This window comes from Botrytis deweyae (assembly GCF_014898535.1).
Source record: "Botrytis deweyae strain B1 chromosome Unknown BDEW_008, whole genome shotgun sequence".
In the NCBI taxonomy this organism is placed as follows: Eukaryota; Fungi; Ascomycota; class Leotiomycetes; order Helotiales; family Sclerotiniaceae; genus Botrytis; species Botrytis deweyae.
The window spans coordinates 1,264,730-1,290,497 of NW_024066215.1; the positions used below are offsets into that span (position 1 = coordinate 1,264,730).

The following is a 25,768-nucleotide window of genomic DNA, read 5'->3' on the forward strand; positions in this document are numbered from 1 at the left end:
ACACAACAATCAATCCACTTGGATTATAAACCCATTTTCTTTTAAAGCTACACATTCTTCCTTCAAACATTTGAAAGGGAGTTGAAGGCGTTGGCGATATAGTCTCTATATTTCGTTATAAATTCGATCATCTTTTGTTGTCCAATACGTATAGTGTGCGTTTCGAGTGTAATCCAATCAATCAACATCTCGGTATCAGTTTATTTTTAAATAGTAGAAAAATACTCAGATTACTCCAGTCTATTTGATCTGATTCACTACCACTACCAGAACCGTCACTACTACCCATAGTATCACTATCCAAGCCTTCATTTGAATCACATTACATATGATCTAGTTCTCGACTTTGAAACTCTAGATCTGCATCCAGCTCCACCTGTTGCCTCCCAGAATCGCCATCATCCAAAAAGTCCTCTATTGCCCGGGTTTCATCTAATGTTCTTCTAACCTCGTCCGCTGCGTAGCCCCAAATAGCACTATTATCATCGTCGTTTTCTTCGTTTTCTTGGTTTTCCTGGTTATTTATATTGAAATTATTGAAATTTGACGACTCCCTCGAATTCCGATCATCGCTGTGAATAATAGGGTTGCTGCTGAAAGGCTGCTCCCTTCGATTGTGTCTATAAAAGGTAGCTCGATCAACTAATTTGCCAACGGGGTGCCTCCAACAGTTATATTTTTTTTTCGATCCAGGTAGATAAGCATTGCGATTGATCTCATGTAGCTGTATATCAGTGCAGCGCTTTTGATCTATATGTTTTTTTAATAACCCTTATAGATTGAACTTTACCACAACATTTCCTGCATGGACAGCACTCGAACCTATATTGGGATCGCCGGTGGCGCTGAAATTGCTGTTGCTCTTGCTGTTGCTGCATATTCCTCTTATTTTGAAATTATAGATAAAAACAATCGTTCGGTTTCTTTACATCATGGTTTGAAAATTTGTATAGAAGCTCAGTATACTCTTCAGACTCCTCACTCTCCTCCGGGAAAAAAAGTAAATTCCATGCGTCCTTGCTTCTTTACATCATAGCTTGCTTTGGTTGCCAGAAGCCGATAAGCTTTCGCTGGAAAAAAAGTCTTGAAAATAGAGAGTACCGTATTCTTTTGGAATATTGGCAATGCGCTAGTAAGCATTATTTGTTTGAGTTTTTCGTGGGTTAGGGTTGCGGTAACCACCGGAGTTGTTTGATTCGTTTCTTTAATGGATTATTCATCAAATGCCTAGTATTTCTATTAAAAACTTCTATTCTGAGACGTTTGACTCCACTGAAAAGCGAGCCAATTGGCTCGAAATTAACCTTAAAGTATTAATCCTTACTAGCGCATTGCCAATATTCCAAAAGAATACGGTAGTGATGAGGCCTAATTTAGAGCGGAGCACAGACGATCCATTGTGTCACATGAACATGTTTACTTCTTTCGCCCTACAAATGGAAATATGGAAACTCTTACACAAACGCTTCCTTTTTATTACTTAAGACTATTCATATTATATTCAGAAGGGTGCTGGATTATATTCACTTTCGTTAGTATGTAACCCTCACAGCTCCGGTGTAGCAATCGGTACTAACACTCTTATTTATTAAAAGTCCCAAACAGAATTTCATGCAAAACGTCTCATACTTTTTGAATAGTGTGAGGGATATTATATGTTCAACGCGAAGGCAGTACTTACGGGAACTACCTACAATCAGAAGGGGAGAAACCGCTAGGCGATCTAGACAAATGCCAGATCAAGAAGCGTCACAAGGGTCTCGAAATGGTCCCACTCATACGCCAGATCAATCCCCCCTTCACTCTCCAAGACGATCCCCCATTCGCTCTCTTACACGCTCTCCCACACGCTCTCCCACTTCTCAGCCTTGGCCTCGACCTGGCAATCATAAAGGACGAGCTCAAACTGGTGGTAAAACCATCAAATCTAGTCGAGCGAAAAAGCCTCTACTTGGCCGAAAGTCTACACCAAAAAGGGGTATCAAAAACCCCAAGATACCCATATTTAAGCACAAGCCGAGGAGAATATTAACCAGTGGAAAGAGAGTTCGTGATTTGAGTAAGTCTATTCATAAAATTTTGGGGTTCGAATTATCAGATTGACTCCATTTAGAACTTTTATCGAGAGAGATAAAGTTTTATACAAGCACTTGGGCGAACGTCATACCTCGAGCACCGTTTGCGAGACTTGTACGACAGGTCGCTCAATCGATCAAAAATGATCTTCGATTCCAATCATCGGCAGTCGAAGCGCTGCAAGAAGCTGCGGAGATGATGTTAGCGATTCGTTTTGATAGTAGGTTTTTAATAGCCTAATTTCAGTATGTGTACTAAATTTTATAGTTCTGCAGGATATGGCCCGCCACGCCCACCGAACCACTATCATGGGAAGGGACGCAGGATTGTTACAGCGAACATTAAAAAAGGCTGTAGGCATTGACGATATTGGTCTTACACCGACATCAGAAGGGTTTCGTGGCTACAAAGCCTAATTTTTTAATCTCCATTAAACTCTTTTTTGTTTCCTATTTTTACATATTTTTTACGTGTTTTTACATGTTTTTACGTGTTTTTATGACTCGTTTCTGGGAGTTGGAATACACTAAGTATCACCAAATGCGTCATTACATTACTGTTAATATGGCTGATATCAGCGCTAGAGTATATAGAATAAAGAATATAAGTAGAGAGAGAAAGGATTGATAATAATGAAAGACATATTTATAAGTATTACATACCCCCTCGTAAGCATGGCGATTGATGAATGAGTGACTACTCAAGCCAGAGGTCCGCAATATTACCTCAGTGTTTGCGATGAAAATAGAACCTCACAAAAATTTCCAGTTTATTTGGTTGCTACGAAAGAAGTAATGCGAACTTCTAGGTAGCTACCTCGGTAGGAAAACAGTCCTACAATCCTGCACTAGTTCTGGCAGTCGAACACAATATTAAAATGAGACTTCTTATCACCCTTCAGGTTCTTTCATCCGTGATCGCGGCATTTGCAGCTCCCATTCATGTTCAGACAATTGATGATACATTTGTCACTCTGCCTCCAAACCCTATAATCAAACTGCCGGCACCGGGTTTTGCTTTCAAGCTTTATATGTCTGTTTATGAGTTGAAACGCGATGAACGCTGGACTTATCTTACTTGCTTCAGAAACGGAGTCAGCGGAATCAAGTTTGGAGCTACGAATGCAGCTGATCAATTTTTTTGTTGTCGATTCTTATGGCTCTTGATTTTGTGTAGTAAAGCAAGCCATTAAGAATCATTCTTGCCCACGCCCAATTTGAGAAACGAAAGGTTTCAATTACCTACATCAAGAGTGAAACCAGCAACCTTTAGCTGGGATCAGCTAGCCATAGGCATCAGAGGCAGATAGTCATGAATTGCGGCAAGTGTATAGGAACAGAAGAGAACCCCGAAATTGTTGATAACGATGTGCAGAGCATTCCAAACTCGACAAGAAACTGCATACGGGTCCTTGGATCTGCAGAGATGGCAAACTTAGAAGCCATAAATACGCAATATCGTCGAGTGCAGAAGTTTTGGAGAAACTCTGGGCAAGCGGTGAGAACTGTTTTGAGTTCGCGGTAGACATTGATACTGACGGTGTGGTTAAGAAGTTGGAAATGTTGGGGTTTTTATAATATCAATCATGGGGATATCCTGGAGTTTCCAGATGAGAACAAGGGGTTGTTAAGAATGGGCTCATAGAGACGAGGAGAAATATGCAATGGAACGAGGAGTTTTATAGACAATATTAAGGCTAAGAATAAGAGCTGAGAATCGAGAGGAATGGATCTAGTCATATCACTAAAGCTTGAAAGGTGAAATAGTTTTTTGTCTTGTGAATAAAATATGATTATTTAATTCAGAGCCTGCTGTTTTATTTTTCGGGCCAAGAACAACATCTTCCTTCCCATCTACATCTCAAACATTTTATTAGTGTACCGTCTCAGTGATAAATCCTCAAACGCCTCCCTCCCATTGTCCAGCGGCATTTCCCTCGACATTACATTTTTGACACCTTCGCCTTCCAAAATCCAACTATCACTACGAAAAGTATCAATCAAACAACCGACCAACATTCCTATCATCATTGGCGCCACCTTCGATGCTGGGCACAGAAAACTAACTTTCCCAAACGGCATCCATGCTTCCTTATATGCCATGTTACCTTTACTCTCCAATTCACTCCATCGTTCTGGTCTGAACTCATTTCCATCTGTTCCCCAGATCTCTTCAGTCCTTTGTATATACTCAACATCGACTGCGGAGATTGGTCCATTGTCTACATTCTGCCGATAAATCCTCTTGGTCGGTGGATATAAACGCAGAGCTTCAAAGACGATATCTCGAGCCGAACATCTTCCCTTCCGTTCGCTAAATTGTTCAGCTGTCATATTTGTCAAAAATCGAGCGAGAACATCTTTCCGTTCAGCCGAAACCTCGGACGAGTGCCGAAATGAAATTTCCAGGAAACAACGAAGGACAATTCTCCATAGCGTTTCGTATGCAGGGAGAAGAATGTTGAGTGGATTTTCATTCTCGTAGTTGCTGGATAGGGATAGCGAATCGAGTTCGCGCCGCAACGAGTTCTGCATTGGGATTTGCGAGGGCTGGGTGAAACAGGAACATTTGGATGATATCCAGAGGGAGTTGATGAGTTGGGTTATGCGTATGATGGAGATTTGCGTGGTTCTCGCATGTTCGGAAGGAAAGAATTTGAGAAGCACGAATCGAAAACAGAAGACTTGGATTAGGGGACTGAGCGGGGTGATCCCATTTTTAGAGATGGAGGGGGCGATCTCATCATTGAGAATGGAGAGCACTTTGGGTAGGGTGGAGGTCGATTCATCAGGTGTCTTCAATAGAGATTTAGCTCTCGTGAGGAATGATCGGTAAAAAGCTTGATCGGTTGTTGTAAATGCGTTGGAAACGGAGAAAACTTGCACAAGTCGTTGGTTTGGTAGAGCTCGAGAGGGAAGTGTAGATGCTTTCAAAATCTCCGTCGCTTCTGACAGTTTTCGGATCGAGATGATCTTCTCTTTGCAAGTGCATCTTCGGTAGAGTTTTGTGCGTGTCGAAATGCAGATGAAAAAGTATGCCAGAATTGAGGCAGTGATGAAGATAGCCAGCGCAAGTAACGGATCCATCGCTTCCACTCAACTTGAAAGTTTCCACTCTCTGGATAGTAAAACTATCACTGTCCTTGACTAGTACTTGTAGGCAAATAAATGGCAGCTTCCACCCAAAGCATCTCGGTCCTCTCAAGCTTCGACAGTTGGCAACTGTCATTGTCTCGGGCGCCTGCATGACAATTTGGACGGGCTTGTTGCTTCTTTCATCCATTCAACGGCCCACAACTAGGGTTGGGCACAGGGTTGGGCAAACCCGGGGTAATCCGGGGTATTTCCGGTCAGCATATCACTCTACTTGGCCTTGACCTATAGAGGGAAGAGTGAACAACTTTCAGAGAGGCTAAAATACCCTAGGCACCCGGAGGCCTTCCTGCGTGGTGCTGCGTACAATGGAAAACTGATTATTAGAACTTCAAATATGCGAATAATGATTCTACATGTTCGCTTGCATGACTTTTACTATTGTATAATCAGAAATGACTTCGACTTCAGACAATAATATAGAACGATTACATGATTTATATCTCGGTTACTTGAAATATCGGATGTACCTGGGAACTATTCTATGGAATACTATGGGATAGAGTCGTCACTCTTTAGAAGCCGAATGCCTTGGGTAAGGTACGAATGAGCATGCCAACTCGTAAATAAAAAGGTGTAGTCCCTCGTATCAAAAGAAAACACGACAAACGGATGGAATTAGAAATTGTTAGCCTCACTGTCAGATCCTGAAGAACTTTGAGTGGCGTTTGGATTCGAACTGAATAGAAAGGGTTTGAAATGGACAACACACGAGGTTTTCTTGGGAATGAGCATGATTGGTGATGGTAAAGTAAATTTATTGGGTTGAATTGGGATTGGCTCAAGGAACGGCAATCATATACCCGTGTGGGGTTAGAAATCGACACTGGTTTAATCTCTACGAATATATAGGGTATGCTAAAATTGAACCGTTTGAGAGGCGACCTATGAACTTTCAGGGTGGTCTTGGTTTTGCTCATGTTTGCGGCTCTTAACCTCGTTCGATAATGTAATAGTTATATTCCAAGGGTGGAGAAATGTAGTGTGGTCTTACTCGGATTTCTGCAGGGCATGGTATTGGATGGAATTAGAAATGGACAGGTACGCAGGCTGCCGTATGCATGTTGTAATCTTCAAACGCTCGATGTAGTAGTACGTAATATGTTAAATCTCTAATACCGGAGACTCAGAATCATGCAACGGGTCGCTGAGGTAGAAAAACAGGTTATAGATGGCTCATGAATGTGTATGTACCTAGGTACCCAGTTGAGATGATGTGCAAACGAAATCGACGCTGAAGACGGATGCCAGATACCAATAATGGAGACTATCTGACGTGATCAACAAAAAGTAATTTGAGACAAATGATTTCATTGTTTCGTTCATACAACTGTATGGCTGAAAGTGAACGCAAGATGCCGGATTGCAACTAATAATTTTTACAAGAAAAGTTATAAACAAGGGATCCAATGTCCATACGAATTATACTATGGGTACCGCCAGTTGAAACCTCCATTAAGGACTGCTTAATATGACATAATCGCCATGCGGTAATGAGATGTTCTTCTGGACAAAATGAAGATGGTATCTGGTGAAACGGTGTCGAAGTCACATGTTTCCCATTCGATGTTTCAAATAAGATATACTTTGAGTTGGGTCTCAGATATAGACACTCGAAATTTCATTTAAGATCCATATGAACAGAATTCATTCACAACCTTATGAATATAGTTCGAACTTAATATCGTATATTACAAAAAGTAATGTCTCTGCAGGTTTATAGCAACGGCACGGCGTTGAGACATAAACATGAGACAAAGACGTAGATATTCACGGCCAAATCTACATCTTGGCTTGATTGTGTTCTACATATAGATAACAAATACAATAAATGGAACGGCTATCGCCATAAGCTTGGGATGAAATCTTCAGGTGACGCTGCAGAGCAATAGGCGAAGGTCAACATTCCTTTTTAGCAACGAAAAGACAAGCATTCTCTAAAGATATTGTGGTCTAGAATTCTTTCTGAGATTATTCTCCCCTAGTTATGAATAAATTAAGAGTCGAGTGTTCTTTTTCCCACTTGGATTATCTCTCATCAAGCCACGGTTCATGGAACAACTCAAAATCTACCATCTCTCCACGATATCTCCGACACTTCTTGATGTCTGCCACATGATATCAAGATTACCAGCTAGTAGGTGTTTTCCCACTGCTATTAAAGAAATCATACTTTGGAGATCGGAGAGAATAATACGGCCGATGGAATAAGTAACTCAAAATGAATCAAACTTTTCCTATGCTGTCTTCACATGAAAGATAAGATGTAGATATAACAAAACCAGATATATGTGACGCGAGCACAAGATAAAGTTCTAGATGTGGAAAGATGCACAACCTACTTGATTATTGGAATTAGAAATAATGCTTCGATAATTGATGCACCCAATATATCAAATTCGCAAGCCACATTGAAAGAAATACATGTCAACTCATCATTGATGTATTTAAAAGATTACGTTGTGAAATTTTAGTATCGCTTTGCTACTAATAAAACGACGAACCATTTATGTGTACTAGAACCCCCCACGATCCTGTAGGGTGTAAATCAGGGGGAAATTCATGACTCGCTTATCCTTCGGAGTCTTTATCGCTCCCCTGAGTATATCTCTCCTCGACTTCGGCAAACAAAAAGATATCATTCTTACCTGTCATATTTTGGCTCTCCAAAAAATAAAGAATTGATATAGCCGAAACACTCAAAAATCTTCTAATATTCGTGATTCTTGCCCTGTATATGGTGCTGCTTACGAGACCTCACAATTAAAGTTTATGTAGGCCAACACTCCAATCGCACTCTAAATTATCTCACATTTTCCAATCATTGAAGCTTATCATTTTCAATATCCCCACGTAGCAATTACCCCAAAAGACCCCCACAGAGGCATATCACCGATCAAACAACATGGTAACATCGTGAAGTGACATCGTTGGAACCGTCAATTCCGAACCTCAATACACCTGCGTGGATCCGAGATGACACATCACATTTCGCTCTTTTCGTCGTCGCGAATATCTTCTTCTTATCTGAACGCGTGCATCGGCTACCGTCGTGTTACCTAAAAGGTCCTTTTTCCGACTTTACCCCATGATGGGAAAAATTGAAATGGGTATCCACGCCGTACAAGGCGGTTTGTGAGGAACTAGGCTAGCTGAATTCTTATCATATTCATGGTAGCACCAGGATCCCGTTCATATGGCCATCTTGCTTTCGTACCTGATTAAGCCCCGTATCGATTGTGCTTCATCGGGGATGTTCAATGATTCTTTATTCTCGAATTGGTTTTCTTTTATAACGATGTAATGTTATACGAAAATGAGACAAAATACATAGATTGATGCGAAAATTTCATGTCATAAACGTTCATCTCGTGCTTACAGTGCCGGAGAGTAGTATTCACCCACGAAACATGAATGGGCTCGGAAATGCCCCGAATATGGCTCACGCACGACATATCTAAGACCATGATTTACGCCCCACGCTATCTGAACCAGCTTGAATATCTACGAGAAAAACCAAGAATCATGATATTATCAGCCGTGTCTGTCGGAAGGAAGCGAATTGAAAGTGTTCATCTTCGTATCTCCCACATTTCCACAAACGACAATGCTAATTGAGTGGATGATCCACGCCAAGCAGAAGACTTCTGGTATTTCTCCAGGAATTGGAATCGCGGGGTCGATGGCATTTGATCAATGGTACGGAAGATACATTAATTTTGAGGCGTTTGAATCCTGCTCTTCAAAATCACTCGCTCCGAAGTCACACGGCGCACAATGATCAACATGCTGTACTGCACGAAATGCAAAAAGTAGGTGAATAGAAGATACGTTGCAAGATGAAGCTTGTTTGAAATAGTGTTGTGGTTTTTCTTCAGATGACTTTTACCCCAGATCTCCACACTCGCCTCATCAAAATATGGAGTTTTTCTCCCGGCATTTCGGACCGTGTAAGCATGTGCTGTTTTTTTCTATGTTGGATATCTGAGTGATATTATTGATTGAAATACTTCTAGACCTTTGAGAAAGTACAGTAACACATGATAAAAAGATCATCAGTTTTTTTCCTCAGCAGGTAGCAGCAGATAGTCTCACTATTCTTGTCTTCCGGCACAAAAAATGCAAGAAGCACTGCAGAGCGCAGGAAAATTGACCGGCATGATTCCATAATTAGAGTGTTTGTCTATCACGACATTGATTTTCTGATACACACATACATAGCACATACATAAACTTAGTATACAGTATCTCTCATCCGGTCGATCTCGGAACTCGAGCTGTCCTAAAACTTATCTGGTCATTTCAAAATTTAGTAGTCTATTTGTCACTCATCGTATCATGTTTGCTTCGAGTGAGAAGAAATAATGAGCAAACAAACAATCGGATCATATTCCAATAATGATTAGGCGTTCTCGGTTCCCACCCCTCCGGAATAAATGAAGCTTCACGTCGATATATTAAAAAAACCGTTCAGGCAATGCAAAATCACTGTTCCCCAAATTGGGTGGCGTCTGCAAAGCACTGACTATTCTTCTTCATCCTTGAGCTTTTTACTTATCGAGTAAGATTTTAATTGAGACGTATGAAGTTTATTCAATTCTCAAATAGGTAGTTATTTTCTTCGAAGATAATTTCCAAAACATTTTCTCATTATTGTCGAAAAAAAGGTCGAAATATTTGAAATGATAAAGTTTCTTTTTTAAGTTCACTTAAGGTTTCTCTCCACATTATCGAACCCCGCCCCCCGCATTTTAAATCCTTACCGAACAAACGACATACCTACTCATTCCTACAACTAAAATGTGAAAATAATACGGAAATTCGACTTTCTGCGCTTTTGGTTATTGATGTATTGTTCATATAGTGTCCCGCACTTGCTGACACACTGGCACCACTTACTGCCCTTGACATATTCTAAAATAGCTTTCTCTTATCATAAACCTCTCGCAAGAGATCAATAGGCAGAATTACGAAGTGTCTCTGGATCTTAAAGCTTACCTACCTATTGTAACCCTAGGCTTTTACGGCCTCGCCGTGTTCAATAATGGGGCATATAGCATAACTAACTATAGCCATCTTAGGTGAGCGCTGGCCGATTAGGTCAGCTTGTGGCTCAGCCCTGACGAATTTGATGATAGACGAGGATTATGGAATCTAGAAGCATTTACCGCTATGTTGTATGGAATGGAAAGTATTATTCTGTAGACACCGCTCTTTTCAAGGGTAAATGCCCCCACGCTCTTCAGTCTGGGGTATGGTTGATTCGATCACATCTTTTTCCATTCGTCATCAGATGGCTTTCCCAACAATACCTATCTAGCTTCAAAAGAGAGTTCAACTGCCTGCTTAGCTACTTCTTGGAGAATCCACTTCGGAAGATAACGATTCGAAATGGTTTACAATAGTCATACATTTCATATCATTACGAAATGGTTGAAGTCAACAAATGAATCTATTCAATCATCACACCATCCATTTCCCGATCGTGTTGAGCTGGTTTGACAAAACTTTATTTCCAAGGTTGTTGTTCAATAATCGTCATCTCCGCTGTCAAACGCAGGTCAAAATCTGGGGAGATGATCTTTATGTCAGTGCCAAGCCGCCTTACAAGATCGAAAGTTTGCTCCTCAATTTCCCCGTCGATTGCACTCTTTAATCGCGTTATGTATCACTTGTACTCAAGTACCTTCTTCTGATGATCTTTTTCTATCAAGTGAAACAGAACGAGAGGATTTTCCCCTCACTTTCATCCATGAACCATGAAATGGTTTCACGAGTTTAAACAAGACCGAATGGAAATTTCCACGACATAAAGATCTAACATTCGAAATCTTGAATCAAAGGAAAATCTATCAACTGTCTCAATGTACAATATTTCTTCCGTCTTCTTAATGTTAATGATCTACATCCATAAAGTTTAACGCTCTTTATTTTTCCGAAAGTTCTTGCGCTACATGCAAAATATCTGTATGTCGCGGAGATCTCTAGAAAATTGTTTGGGGTTTCTTCCCTGTATGATGTGCTCAATGTTGTGCATGTATCATATTACTATTTCCATACACTTTTATCCTCGACAATAGAAGAGATCTATCCCTCGCTTCCCATATAACCGTTTCAGTACAATATCTTAACCTGCTTGGCTCTCAACATTCATGCTCATTCATACTTGAGATAGCGATCTTTTCCCTCCTAGAATATTTAGAATTTAGAAAGTCATATGAAAATCTATTGACGATTGGATAAATTCCAGTACCACGGTTGACTTTGGGAAATCTCTATTTATCAAGTTATCCATTTTCTCCGACGTTTTTAGGCGTTCAGACCATGCCACTCGTGTGTTTTGTAAAGTAGACATGTCACGTTCCACAATTCCATTCATATCTTGTTTTCGCCGCCTCCTGATCCTCGCCAATACCATTCTCAGCTCCCCTGATTTTCGCTTCCCCGCCTTTTACCATTTCCTCAACTTCTCTTCGGAAGAAAGTTCCCATTCTCCCGGCTTGCCATAACACATGAAACCTGTAGCTCGTCTCCATCGCCTCTGATCACCATTCAACAAACATCCTGATATCATCCAAGCCGTTTACCAATTTTCCATAGCGTTTTGCTATCAATATAGCCGCAAGATAGTCATTACGACCAGCCAAGAAATAAATTAAATGCACGACATTCTAACGCAGAACATCAGACTACCAGATTCCTGGATTGAGCCTCGCACATATTAATATCATCGATTTGATATTATCCTATCTATAAACTCACAATTAGTACCAGTGTATCTTTCTTCCTTCCCGTCTTTGAATCACGAGCTTTCAATCATTCATGAGATGACGGACCACGAGATGCTCATCATCTGCAGTACCGAAGTACGGCAGTCATTCGTTCGCACATTTCTCCATGCTATCCACCAATAAAATCTCCCTCGTATCTAATTCATCAATTCCATAAATGAAATCAGATCATCTTCATCTTCGCCATATCTCGCGTGTCAACGTCGTATCCCGTTTCAGCAACAGAAATCTTATCTCTCCCTTCTCCCCTTCATATCACCCTGCCACACCCTCCTTGCTCCGGTAAGAATATACCGAGTACAATATATATTGCATGCGGCGTATTCTTGGAAGACGGATGAATCTCAACGGGTTTTAACCAAGGCCAGTCGGCCTTATCTCTCATTATCCCCTGAGAACCCGACTTTGGCAAAATGGGGATACGAGGAGCTGGTCTCTTCGTTTAATCGTTCTTCTATGGCATGGTGCGATATGTAATGGTAGATTGGGAGGGATCTGGAACACTCTATCTATAACCGTGATAAAAATGGAGTTACGATATGATTATTAGCAGTTTTTATTTCATCACCTTCCAGCCTCATTCATGAAATCGATAGATAGATAGGATAGTTCCATTTCCATTTAGCATAAAACCATCCACCATCTATCCCTTCCCAATAAGACCCACCCCATAACCAACCCATCCCTTACGTACCCCACAAAAACACCCCAGAACCAAGAATACCCTCACCACCCCAAATGCACGCGACCGCATTCGGCACCCCAACGATTAATCCGCACCATTCGCAATTCCCCTCCGCATACCCATATCTCTCTATCCCTCCCAATCCCACCCTCTCATGCACCACATACCGTAGAGAGATTTCCCACCGCGGATGAATTCACCCCTTGAAGAAATATTAATTTCTCACCCGTTCAATCGCACCGGCGCGCCCCGTTTCCACAACGCGGAACCTGGATCTGGAAACTTCAGCTGGCGCCCGGCGCCACAGAATGCGACGGTAACGCTTGTTTCCCCTGGGTGTATGCAAGACAGACCGTATTTTGTCGTCAGGTAATTTTGCGTTGGTGATGTGGAGGTGCTGGGGTATGCTTGGGTTGGGGGTTGGAGAGAATTGCCAAGTTGGCTGTCTAAGGGTTTTTCCATATTGACAGCGGCTGGTGAGGACCCGTGTCTTGATGTCACTTTGTATGTACATGTACAATTGTATGGTGTGCAATTTCTTCTTTTGGAGAATCGGATAATAGTATGGTACGTAGGACCTTGGATAAATCTCCAGCCATGCTATTTTCCATTTACACGTGTTCTTGGAGTACATAGGTATCATGGCACATCCAATACCCGCAGGTATGATCTACTTCAAGAATACAGTATCGAGTAGTTCCGGGACAAAACGGGTAGTCTCAAATTTCACAGGTATTGAAAAGTATGTAGAAGTACTGGTATACAGTGCCGGAGTAGGCATACACCCTTTCGGGAGTTGTGTGGATGTATACCTATATTACAGATACTTATTCATCCATTCAATACTACGCATTTGTAGAAGATATTGAAAGAGTGGAGTACAGCAACATTATAAGATATCAGCACACTAATCCACTGTATCCTCATCCATAGGAGGAATAGAAAGCGGAACATTGTACCGAAATATAGTGACCGTATCGAACTGCACATGACGACACCCTCATCTATTCCTCGAGCATATGTAAAGTTCTTCAAGCACGTCGAAGACAGCATGTTTCTTAGACTCAGCACAAAGATCAACACCTTCCACTTATCACAATCTTCGAGGTATTTTCCGCAATCTCGTATCAAGGATGTCAATCATATCAATGAAAATGTATCATACACCGTGACTGACGGACAACATTTCCCATCAATCGGAAGGAGATCCGGATTCTACCATAATGTATACATCTAAATAAACCTGAAACCGATGAGATCTGAAGGGGAAATGATCCACACAAATCCCTAAACCGGGTCATCGTTTCAGCTTGGATGATGTGATCTAGACCTTGCTCATCATTGTGATATTTTCTTCATCATCAATGTGTGTTATCATGCAACACAGATTCTTTCGTATACCATATTTTCAAAAGCTACTCTCTCATCACCGGGATGCTTCCATCACGTCACCACATTGTCCTTCATACCCGTAGTCAATTCGAATATTTCCTATTCCTCTCCAGTACACATACCGTCCATCCTCTTCCCTCTTTCCCTTCCTCCGCACTCGCGAAAGCTACATCGCTAGGTAGGTAGGTATACATATCGGTCCGACACCCATCTCTATGTATCTCCCTTCCCTAGGATAACGGAAACTATTTCCCCATCTCCCTTCAACCATCCTCATTCCTTTCCCATTCCGCTCACCTATGCATCTCATTGCATCCAATACATACATCCATAAGCGCTGCAGCGTCACGGTAGTGTTAAAGAAGTTCCATCTATTTTAGTTTCCCGCGCCTTGATCCCCATAGTAATATCTTCCACCCAATAATGTAACCAAGTAAAGAAATCCCTAGTCTTCTCATACCTACCCACGAGGTACTATGTAATTATGTAATTCCATATCCGCATCCGAATCAGTCCATCACATCATATAACATCACATCACATCTTATCTTATCTCTATCCTTCAAAGACGATCCTCGAAGAAAACATGTGATCGTATTGAAATCTTCAATTCAACCCCTTACCTACCTACCCTCTACCTACCTAGTACATACCTGATACATACATACCTACAAACCATCATTTTCACATGTTAATTCCCCCCTCCTTAAATCCTTTTCGCTTACTCACCCACTTCCCATTCCCCATTCCACATTCTCACATCTCACATCTCACATCTCAACACATGCCAATGCAAAGCAACCTCCAACATCCAACATCATTTACACGTGTAATTCTTAATTATTCGTATGATTAAGGATTCTTTCGTGAATCTAGACTTCTCGGTTATATTTAGATAGGTACCTAGATAATGATAGAATCTCATCATCATCGATCTCTCTTTCTCCCCTGTAATTCCTGATTCGCTGTCGCAGTTACAATCCCATTGATCTATCGAGCTGTTCAGACCTACAATTCTAATTACTTGAGCTACTTCAATAATATTTCCCATTATCTCTCCTCCCTCTATAACGAACAAGAAAATATCTGACCATACTCATAACCTTGATAAAATTTACCCCCTCCCCTCTGAGCTCTAATCCTCAAACCTATACTACCGCCGTCCCATCTCCTACCCCCCCTTTCTCCCCTCCCCCAGAAAACATAGACTAAACACCCATATCCACACATCCAACCCATACCAATCCCCAGCACGAGGAATACCTCGCCCGAATCACCAGACAATAAGGTTACTCAGATAACCTTACTTAGCTACTTGCTTACAAACTTCTCTTCCCATCCCATCTCCTACCTCCCATCTCCCATCTCCCATCTCCCATCTCCCATCTCCCATCTCCCATCTCACACCTCACATTTCCAAACTCCAAACTCCAAACTCCAAACTCTCAATTTTTCCTAGGGATTATATTTATTTACTCTATAAATATATCTATATCTATATCTATCTCTATATTATCTCTATATCTATTTCTATATCTATTTCTATATCTATCTCTATATTTATCTCTATATTTATCTTTTATCTATTTCTATTTCTATATCTATCTTTATATTTATCTTTATATTTATTTTATATTTATCTTTATATCTATCTCTATATTTACCTTTATATTTATCTCTATATTTATCTTTATATCTATCTCTATATCTATTTCTATCTCTATATCTATCTCTATATCTATCTCTATATCATACATCATATACATCCCCCTCTACATCCCCCCTCTCTCACCCTCTTCCCCAACATTTCCCCAACCTTTCCCCACAAAAGTGACAACAACAAAATAAAAATAAAAAATAAAGACAAAGAAAAAGATTCCTCAAATCCCCTCTTCCCTCCTCCCCCTTCCCCAAGAAAACGATATCAAAAACATTTCATCCTTAATCTACCTAACTACCACGTCCACTACCTAACTACTTCCCCCTCCAAATCTCCAACCCCCCCTCTAAATCCCAAACCCAAAAACAATCCACCTCTCATAAATCAATCCACCCCTCAAAAATCAGTCCGAATCTCTCTTTTTATTCATTTCCCATCAAGACACATCAAAATACATAGATATAGAATATAGATTAATATACTACCGAGATATTATCAAATATCAAATATCAAATATCAAATATCAAATATCAAATATCAAATATCAAATATCAAATATCAAATATCAAATATCAAATATCAAATATCAAATATCAAATATCAAATATCAAATATTACATTCTATCCCTCCTTCTTTCTTCTTCTTCTTCTTCCTATATAAACCACATCCCTCCTCCTCCCTCCTATATAAACCATATCCACCCATCCACATCCACACCCAACCACATCCACATCCAACCCAAGAACCTCTCCACTCCTCCTCCTCCTTCTCCTCCTCCTCCCCCCCCCCCCCCCCCCAAAAACATACTCTAACATACTCTAACATACTCTAACATACTCTAACATACTCTAACATACTCTAACATACTCTAATCCGAATCCGAATCCGAATCCCAATCTATATCTATTTATACCTATTTATCTACCTATCTACCTACCTACCTACCTACCTACCTATTTATTTATCTATTTATTATATATTTATTATACATTTATACACACCCCTATCCCCTTCCATTCCCTTCTATTCCATCCCCTCCCATCCTCATCCCCTTCTATCTACCACACACCCCCATCCCCATCCCCATCCATCCCATCCATTCCACAATCAAAGTCACGCAGTCACAGTCACATGTCAAACCCCCCATCCCCCCCATCTCCTTATCCCCCCCTAAAACCCCCCTCCTTATCCTCCATCCTCAACCCCCCTCCTTATCCTCCATCCTCAACCCCCTCCAATCAATCACTCACTCAATCAGCAGGACAACACAACACAACAGAACACAATACAACAGACAGAATATTCATTGTCTCAAACTCAAAACTCAAATCTCAAACTCAAAACTCAACTCAAATCTCAACTCAAATCTCAAACTCAAATCTCAACTCAAAAGCAGAGCAGAATAATAAACCCGGAGTAAATCACATCACATCACTTAATATCCCATCCCATCCCATCCCATCCCATCACACACATCCCATCCCGTCACATCAAACCAAAGATAAGATAAGGCCAGCCGGGGAACTGAGGAAAAGCTAGTCTTAATACCATGGATGTATCAAATCACAAATCACAACAAACCAATAACAAGCCTCAAACTCTCCAATCTCAAACTAATCAAACACATGACACCTCTTCTTCTTCACAAAAAACCACAAGTGATCAAAATTCCAAATGATGGGTTGTTGAAAATTTTGATTTCATCGCTTATTATTTGGTATCCGCCAAATTCTATACTAAGCTAGCTAAATGCTACTTCATCGTTTTACTTCCTCCATCCACCATTTCATCCCCTTTGATACCTATGCTCTACTCTGCACTCTCCCCCAGCCACCCCATTCATAGCCACTGTCAGGATGAAATATTTCTTTTCTCCCATGAATTTCCCCATTCATTCCCATTCCCCATCCCCAGTCCATACCGTCACCCAAGTCTATAAATCCTCCTCCGGATATGTTTACGCTTCCCGAAGAATGCTAAAAATGCATCCTTAACCTTCGCTCCAATCCGTGGTGAACAATAAAAAGCTAATGAAAACAAACATAAAAAAAATTGTGCCAGCCGTGAGATGCTCCATAATTTGGAGAATCAGAATCAATAGATTCAATGACAAAAAAAAAAGTAGTCTATAGTTTGAAAATGCCGCTTTAAGTATACAACCAAAAACCCCATCCATGCCGCAAAAGAAAACAATCAATGAACCATATAAAAGGTTAAATGAGGAGTCGAGATGTTGACTCTAATGAGGTCGCGAGTGGTGGTTGACAAAGGGCTCGATGAGGTGATATTAATCGGGACGATTGTCTCTTGTTTGCCACGTGTCTTTTCGTGATAATCAAACGCCGATAGAGTAATAACCATATGATGGTGCAGATTAAACTGTCTGAAATACTCATATTACCATTGCTTTTAAACGGAATATTGAAAGTCATACAACTGCAATGTTCCCAAAACTGGAGGCCATTCCAAAGCATCATCTTCAAATCATGCGATCGGCGAGATCATTTCCAGCAACACTACCAGTGGTACTACTCTGCCCACTTGTATTGAAACCAATTTCACCCGGACTCGAAAGATCTTGTACAGCGACCGGAGCTTGAGGAACGGGTAGTTTTCTCGTGCTACCGTCCGTTCTAGACATGATATCAGAGATGGTAAGACCTGTTCTTGGAGCACTCGTGGTTGGCGGGGTAGGAGTAGCGGTAGAGTGATATTGACCATCAAGATGTTGAGGTTCCATGGGTGCAAGGGCAGGTGTGTGATGAAGAGACAGATTTCTGATACCGGGCAGATCGTATCCACCACCGAATGGTCTCAAACGAGGCGAGTGCGCAGGAGTTGCGAGGGGAGTGTGATCAGGGGTTGGGGAAAGAGAATCGTGAGAGAATGTAGGCGAAGATGGTGCAGTCGACATGGGCGAATTTGGGCGGGAACGTTTCGCGTGACGATGAGCATAATGGTCATCTTCCTCATGAGAATGCGCTCTTGTCATGGCATAAGCTTGCAGCGAGGGAAGATGATTCCTGCTGTTGTGACTGCTATGGCTGTAATATGGTTGATGACGGGGTTGGGAGTGTTGAGAGTAGTGAGTGGCGGTGGTGCTACTTTCTCTCTCGACCTGTGTCGCCGCAGTCGCCAACATGTTGATGTCGGTGAGCGGTGCTTGACCATTATTTGGGCTTCCTCCTAAACTTCTTCCATGAGGATTGAGACTCGAAAGGTAGTTGCCGCTATACGAAGAGTATGAGTGAGGCGGTGAAACATTGGGGCTACCAAGAGCGGACGCTGGTGCTGATCGAGTAATGTTCTTATTTGGTGGCGGCATCATGGTCGCCATGGACTCTGAATGCATCGCCACGCCCATCTGTGGAGCTTGTTGTGCCTTGTTACTTCTTCTCGAGTTTGGATTGTTGTGTATCCTCGAGTGACGAGTGAGTTCATCCGAGCGGGAAAATCGTTTTGTGCAGCCAGGAAACATGCAAGCGTGAGGTTTCTCGCCCGTATGAGTTCGAATGTGCCTAGTTTGATGTTCGAGACGGTGAAAAGCCTTTTCGCACAGAGGACATTTGTATGGTCGAGGTAAGTCTTGACGATCATCTCCATGGTGTCCACCGACCATAGTTGGCGCCATCATACTCATGGCAGCCATTTCTGCTTCTCGTTGATGTTGTTGTTGCTGTTGGATGATGGCCAATTTCTGTCTCGCAGCTTGGTGTTCCAATTCCTGAGTAGACTGAGGAGGATTCAGTAGACTATTAAAATCTACTGCTGAAGAAGCGCGTTGCATGTGATCGCCGCCGCAACGAATACTGTAATCTCGAACGTCGACTTTTTTTTTCCCTAATCCTTCAATGAAGTCTGATACCGAGCAAGCAAGACTTTAAAGCACGTTGGAAGAGTCGATATAATGTTGTAAGAGGGAGGGGGATAATCAAAGACCAAAGATCACTTTCGATAAAAATGTCCGAAAACTTTTTTTTTTGAGGGGAGAGATGGAAATTTGGGGGAATTCGTCAGTGATATATAAGTGAATGGTGGGTGAGCCTTAATAAAGTGGGTTATGTTCAGTTGTAGTAAGGCCGAAGCGGAGAGGAAAGCGGGAGTAAATGAATTGAGACTTTTGGAGGAGTCAGTGTCAATATGTATTTAATCAATCCTTAGTGTGGATTCGCTTTGGGATTGTTTCAAGGGTAATGGTTGAAGATCAATCGGTGAATCTGAAGGTGGTGGTGGTTATGGAATTTGGAGTTGGTGAGTTGGTGTTTTGGGTTGTAATGGGTTGTAATGGGTTGAGATGGGGGTTGAGATGGGGGTTGAGATGGGGGTTGAGATGGGGGTTGAGAAGTAATGTGATTTGGGAGAAAGTCGAGTCGAGTCGATGTGGAGGCGGTGGTGGTGGTTGTGGGTGTGGTTGTTGATATAGTTGTGGTTGATGTTGATATCGTTGTAATTGTTGTGGCTTCTTTTCAACTGAGCATTGAGATGCTTGCTTGCTTACTTGCTTGCTTGCTTGAAAGACGTATGAGAAGACTTGGAAGACGGTGTGGTGTGCTGTGGTGTGCTGTGGTGTGGTGTGTGTGTGATGGTATATGATGGTATATGATCCGAGAGAGTCCAAACCAAATGACGGGGTAGAAGACGGAGAAGAAGATATGCCGAAGAGGGGGTGGGTGGCCTTTCAACTTATACGAATGAGAAAAGATCAGGTCCAAGTCAAATGAAGGGTCTCGAAGAAGTAAGTGCGAAATGGAAAATGGAAAATGAAAAAAATGCATTACATTATCAGTATCATAAAACGCCGATTTGGATGTGATTCTGGTGAAAATGGGGCTATTTTTCTTGGGAGGGGAGGGGGGGAAAATTAAATAATTAAGAGAAACTAATCACTTAGCGTCGGAGGGCAGGAATAATCAGTAGGAAGGATAAGTGTGGGTGGGCCGAAAAGGGTTTAGGGGGAGAGGGTAGCGTAGTGTAATTCAGCAAGAACCGTAAGCAAAAGGAAAAAAGGTATGGGGGCGTGGGTGTGTTGTGTCAAGTCCGGTGGGATTTCGATCGGCTCTTATCTCTTTGCACGAGAAGCATTGCTCCAAGGGGATAAGCGTCGAGACATATTTGGAATAAGACTACTTTAGCTCCTTTTTATCTTGATTTTCACTTTTATTTCATTTTCGTTTTCGTGACCATTTGCATTTCATCAATCATAGGTAACCAACCTATCGCTCCAGCTATCGGAGGAAGACGAGACAAGACAAGACTAGAAGTGAGAAGAGAAGACAAGAAAAATACGGCTGGTTATTGAGAAGACGGAGACGAGAGAGTCATACACCAGTAGTTGTAAGAGATTTGACGGTTCTAGACAGAGATTGGTATGTAGGTACTCGGTAGGTAGATATCTTTCTATGTGTACATTTCGATGGATGTATATCTACATATCGATTCCTATTCCTATTCATTCTATTGGGATTGGGATTGGTATTGGTATTGGTATTGATATCTATATCTATATCTTCATCTACACCTACATTTACATTTACATCTCTCATTGAATAAACATCTCACACTTGATTCACACTATCATCCATCATCTCTCCCTTCCTCCCACCGAGTCATGGACTTTCTTATGGCTGATTTATGACTACCGCCTCGTCTTAGTCATTAACATCCTTCCTTCACTCTCGACCGATAATAAATGGCCAAAGTATAGCCGTACCTATCGTATCTGATATCTGGGGATCATTTAGGGAAGATTTAACTTTCCTCCCCCTCCCCTCCTCTCGCCGTCTTTCCATTCCCCCAATAATTAATTCCAAGTGTGTTCCAAGCCGCGAAGGGAAAGGATGACTCAGTTATCTATACCCCAGACAAACGCCAAAAGAAGTAAACCACACCCCCACAAAATGTAAAAGATAGTCAGGGACTACCAGGGAGTGGTGTATTGAAGAAAAAGGAAGACAATGTTATGACAATGTTATGACAATGTTATGACAATATTATGACAATATTATGAACAACCTTATGAACAAACACAAGATTTCATTCATACGGAGAACATCATTAGTCATTCCATTCTCCATCTCCATTTCCATCTCTATCCTCTCTTTCCGATTTATCCCTCGATTCCATTCCTTCCACAAGTCCATACATGGCCAACTATCCATCCATCTCCTATTCTTGCGTACCTACTCCCTTCTACTACCTCCTACTATATACCCATGACATCCCATCCCATCCCTTCCCTTCCATATCCATTCTTCCTTTCCCTTCTCTCTGCATCCAGTAATCCAGCCAGCCATGGAGTAATAAGCTCTCATGTGCTTCTGCAACTCTGCAATGCTGTTCTGCTGTACTGCATGTACGGTAGGTGATGTGATGTACCTTTCTTGGCTGTGCATAATGGTAATACGGTATGTAATATTACATTACAATACATTACATTACATTACATTACAATACATTACCTACAATACATACATACAATACGATACATACAACACGCAACGATACAATACGAGACGATACAATACATACAATACAGTCAGTATCTTGTTCTGTAATACTTCCTACTTACTTACGAAAAAGATAAACTAGGTCTCCGGAGAGAGAAAAGACGGGTTTGTATTATACAATAATCCCAATAAACATTAAAAAGTCAACATACCCTATCCTTCCCTCCAAACACTCCAAACACTCTTTCTCTTTCTCTTTCTCACCTCACTCACTCCATCATCACTCCATCATCACTCTATCCTCACTCAAGCCACACACACTCACACACACACACTCTCTCTCTTTCTCATTCTCACCTCTCTCACACCCTCACTCACTCCCCATCCAACCCCTCCGCCCCGAGCTGGAAAATAGCGTGCGTGCGTGCGTACGTGTATGTGTATTCGTTTTCCCCGAGTAGAGAGGGAGGTACTGTAGGTACTGTAGGTAGGTAACCTTATTATCTAGGTATCTAGGTAGGTATGTATCTAGGGATCCCATTACTCGCTCTTTGTATCTCGAGCTGGGTACCTGGGTACTTGAGTATTTTTGTTGTGTTGTGTTGTATTGTGTTATGGTTGTGATTGCGATAATGTAATACTCTCTCTCTCTCTCTCTGATATACATTGTAAGCCTTATATTAAGAAAATAAAATTCTCGATTCTTTCCTTCCTAAAACCATTCATTTCTTGAGAGTTGAAATCTTGCTCTCTCTATCTATGTACCGGCCGGTAGTTGCATTTTACTCTATTCTGCTTTACTCTGCTTTACTCTACTTTACTCTACTCTACTGCGGATCTTACCTGATAGTTCATTTCAGATATAATAGATAGATAGATAAATAAATACACACATACATACATACATACATATATACATACTAGATATAAAGATACACAAACAGAGCTAGAAGTTTTTTTTTGGAGATCTAGAAGACTGAGAACTAGAAGATTGACTTGACTCTCTCTGAACGCTAGAGTTTCGATAGGTGTATATATTTATATATTTATATCGGTATGTCGATATATCAGTATATCGGTATATCAGTATATATAAATGAATGAATATATTTAATATAAGTAGGATATAGAATATAATAGAATATAAAGAATCTTACAAATACCGAGTATTATTAATAAGGTAATAGGTAAGGAGACGAGGGTTTTCTTCTTCTTTTTTTCTTAATATATATATATATATATATATATATATGTATACTGGAATTGAATTATAATTTTCTATATAGCTGTTTAATTAAATATATAATAGATAGATACTAGGTAGATAGATAGATATACTAGATATCGATATTTGCTGACTTTCGTTTCGTTTCGTTTCGTTTGTTAGCTGAATAGAATATCTAATAGTAAGTAGTAAATAGTAAGTAAATACCTAGTAAGGGAATATTTTGTTTGTGATATTTATATTAGATGCTATGATATGATTACTGTATAGGAGGGAGTAGGAATGGATGAATAGATGGAGGGATAGAAAATTACTAAGCCTTTTAGCTGCTATACTTTCTAAATAAGAATAATATATACATATATATATATACCGTGGACATACATACACATACACCCCATCACCAATCCCATCCCATCCCATCCCATCCCTCCCTTCTTCAGCCGAAACCCAACATCATCCATCATCCTCACCTCCCCCCATCTCCGCCGCCATTACCATACCATACCACAACGCGTATCCAGACCACCTCACCGCATCTCAACCAGACGCGGAATCTTCTCATCCAGAGAATTTTGGACAGGAGAATATTGGATATTTTGACATATTGTTGGATCATGAGGGGGGGTTTGAGTTATTGTATATACTCCGTATGTACTCTGTATATTTGGGGTAGGTAGGTAGGTAGGTGATCAAATATAATAATTTTCTCCTTCTGCATCTGCATCATTAAGTATATAAAAAATCGGATAAAAAATCACTCTATCTACATGTACTGTATATAAATTCCCAGTCCCTATCTACCTAGATTCCCACGCATGATATACAATCTCTTTAGTTACTAGTTTTGCTATAGATACCTACAGATGATGTAGATACACTGTCAGTGTATCGAGAGATAGCATAATATGTTATATGATATTATGTCATAATAAGAAAGACCAGAAAGACCAAAAAGACAAGATCAGAAAAAACAAGGGTTCCTCTACCTCCATATCGTATTCTGTATACATTCCACATATGAACAACATGAGATACCTCTACACAGATCCCAGATCAACAACCAGCATCTTGCCTGAAAAGCTATCCAAACAAGGGATTCCATTCCCCTCAGCCTTAAGCTTATTATATTACTAATGCATCGCTCTCGCTCTCGCATCTCAGATTCGTTACTTCGGAAAATAGATAGATAGATAGATATTGTAGATTCTTTTATCTATTTTACTTTACTCTATTTTACTTTATCGTATCGTATCATATCATATCGTATCGTATTATATTTTAGTTTACTTTCCTATACTTTACTTTCCTGTACTTCACTCTCGCTCGCTCCCTCGCTCGGGAGAGTTTTCTTATCCTTCTTAAGATCGTTGTTATGACCTAGGTAGGTAGGTATATGTTCTTCCTATATTCTTCCCTTCCCTCTCCTATAATTCACCCAAGACACACTCACCATGCTTAACTTTCCCGCGAGAAATTCGGTATTCTCTATTCAGAGAATTTACAGATTGGGGGCTGTAGATGGGAGAAAAGGAGGGGAGGGACCTTCAATTTGACGAGGAAGCATTCCTGGAGGATTCGATTTGCTTGTAGGAAGTAGGTATTGTAATTGCACTTTTCGTTTCCTCTTCGGAAATTGCGGCGCGGGTTTGGACTCTGGACTCGGTATTCTGTATTGTGTCTACTGGACTTACTGGACCGGACTGGACTGGAGAGACAGAATCTAGATCTTGAATGAGGCGTTGTGCTTGCTGCGGACGCCGGACGGATTGGATGATCGTCGAACTGACTTATTTGACTTGACTGGACTTTCTTTGGGTTTCTGCAATTGAAATCTGGGGTATACACACACATGCATTTTTATTTATTATTTTGTAAGAAAAAAATTGTTTTTCGACATTCATCCATCTCCTTTCCTTACTCGCTTCTCTTGTTCCTTTCCATTTCTTTCATGTCTTGTATTATACATACCAAGAATATATGAGAATCATGCAATTTCATCTCTTCGTATTGAGTGACTCCTTTGTAACGTAACCGCTGGCCGCATACATACACACACATAATACACATACATAAAACAGAGTATACAGCTACCTAGTAGACCGACCATCCCTTAGTTCCTCACGCCACAGCCTCCCAAAAGAAAGGAAACCCCATACGTAGACCACGAAGGATATTTCCTTCGCCCCCAAAGATGACAGGTCTAGCAGATACAAGACAAGCCACATAAAGGATGGGTGACGGGGTATTGATTGAGAAGGGAGGGGACGGGGGGTTTTTGGAAATTGTTCCAAGACAACTCAGATGATGATGGCAAAATATGTTTCGCATTTGGATGGG

At 40.9% G+C, this 25,768-nt stretch overlaps 8 protein-coding genes across 8 annotated transcripts; 3 read left to right on the plus strand and 5 right to left on the minus strand.

Moving 5' to 3' along the window:
* Positions 1–322: 322 nt before the first annotated feature.
* EAE98_004560 (uncharacterized protein) lies at positions 323–705 on the minus strand (the record flags this gene model as incomplete). Its single annotated transcript, XM_038952180.1, has 2 exons — positions 323–620; positions 656–705. 2 exons carry the CDS (start codon positions 703–705, stop codon positions 323–325), a joined length of 348 nt encoding a protein of 115 aa, XP_038811716.1.
* A 1,026-nt stretch (positions 706–1,731) lies between these two features.
* On the plus strand, positions 1,732–2,492 carry EAE98_004561 (uncharacterized protein; the record flags this gene model as incomplete). The annotated part of the gene is made up of 3 exons (XM_038952181.1): positions 1,732–2,059; positions 2,114–2,296; positions 2,344–2,492. The coding sequence occupies 3 exons, from the start codon at positions 1,732–1,734 to the stop codon at positions 2,490–2,492; spliced, it is 660 nt and encodes a 219-aa protein (XP_038811717.1).
* A 461-nt stretch (positions 2,493–2,953) lies between these two features.
* EAE98_004562 (uncharacterized protein) lies at positions 2,954–3,268 on the plus strand (the record flags this gene model as incomplete). The annotated part of the gene is made up of 1 exon (XM_038952182.1): positions 2,954–3,268. The coding sequence occupies one exon, from the start codon at positions 2,954–2,956 to the stop codon at positions 3,266–3,268; it is 315 nt and encodes a 104-aa protein (XP_038811718.1).
* Positions 3,269–3,387: 119 nt separating this feature from the next.
* Positions 3,388–3,653, plus strand: EAE98_004563 (uncharacterized protein; the record flags this gene model as incomplete). The annotated part of the gene is made up of 2 exons (XM_038952183.1): positions 3,388–3,573; positions 3,627–3,653. The coding sequence occupies 2 exons, from the start codon at positions 3,388–3,390 to the stop codon at positions 3,651–3,653; spliced, it is 213 nt and encodes a 70-aa protein (XP_038811719.1).
* Positions 3,654–3,929: 276 nt separating this feature from the next.
* On the minus strand, positions 3,930–5,162 carry EAE98_004564 (uncharacterized protein; the record flags this gene model as incomplete). Its single annotated transcript, XM_038952184.1, has 1 exon — positions 3,930–5,162. One exon carries the CDS (start codon positions 5,160–5,162, stop codon positions 3,930–3,932), a length of 1,233 nt encoding a protein of 410 aa, XP_038811720.1.
* Positions 5,163–11,584: 6,422 nt separating this feature from the next.
* Positions 11,585–11,764, minus strand: EAE98_004565 (uncharacterized protein; the record flags this gene model as incomplete). The annotated part of the gene is made up of 1 exon (XM_038952185.1): positions 11,585–11,764. One exon carries the CDS (start codon positions 11,762–11,764, stop codon positions 11,585–11,587), a length of 180 nt encoding a protein of 59 aa, XP_038811721.1.
* A 1,162-nt stretch (positions 11,765–12,926) lies between these two features.
* EAE98_004566 (uncharacterized protein) lies at positions 12,927–13,166 on the minus strand (the record flags this gene model as incomplete). Its single annotated transcript, XM_038952186.1, has 1 exon — positions 12,927–13,166. The coding sequence occupies one exon, from the start codon at positions 13,164–13,166 to the stop codon at positions 12,927–12,929; it is 240 nt and encodes a 79-aa protein (XP_038811722.1).
* A 5,070-nt stretch (positions 13,167–18,236) lies between these two features.
* Positions 18,237–19,544, minus strand: EAE98_004567 (uncharacterized protein; the record flags this gene model as incomplete). The annotated part of the gene is made up of 1 exon (XM_038952187.1): positions 18,237–19,544. The coding sequence occupies one exon, from the start codon at positions 19,542–19,544 to the stop codon at positions 18,237–18,239; it is 1,308 nt and encodes a 435-aa protein (XP_038811723.1).
* Positions 19,545–25,768: the final 6,224 nt, after the last annotated feature.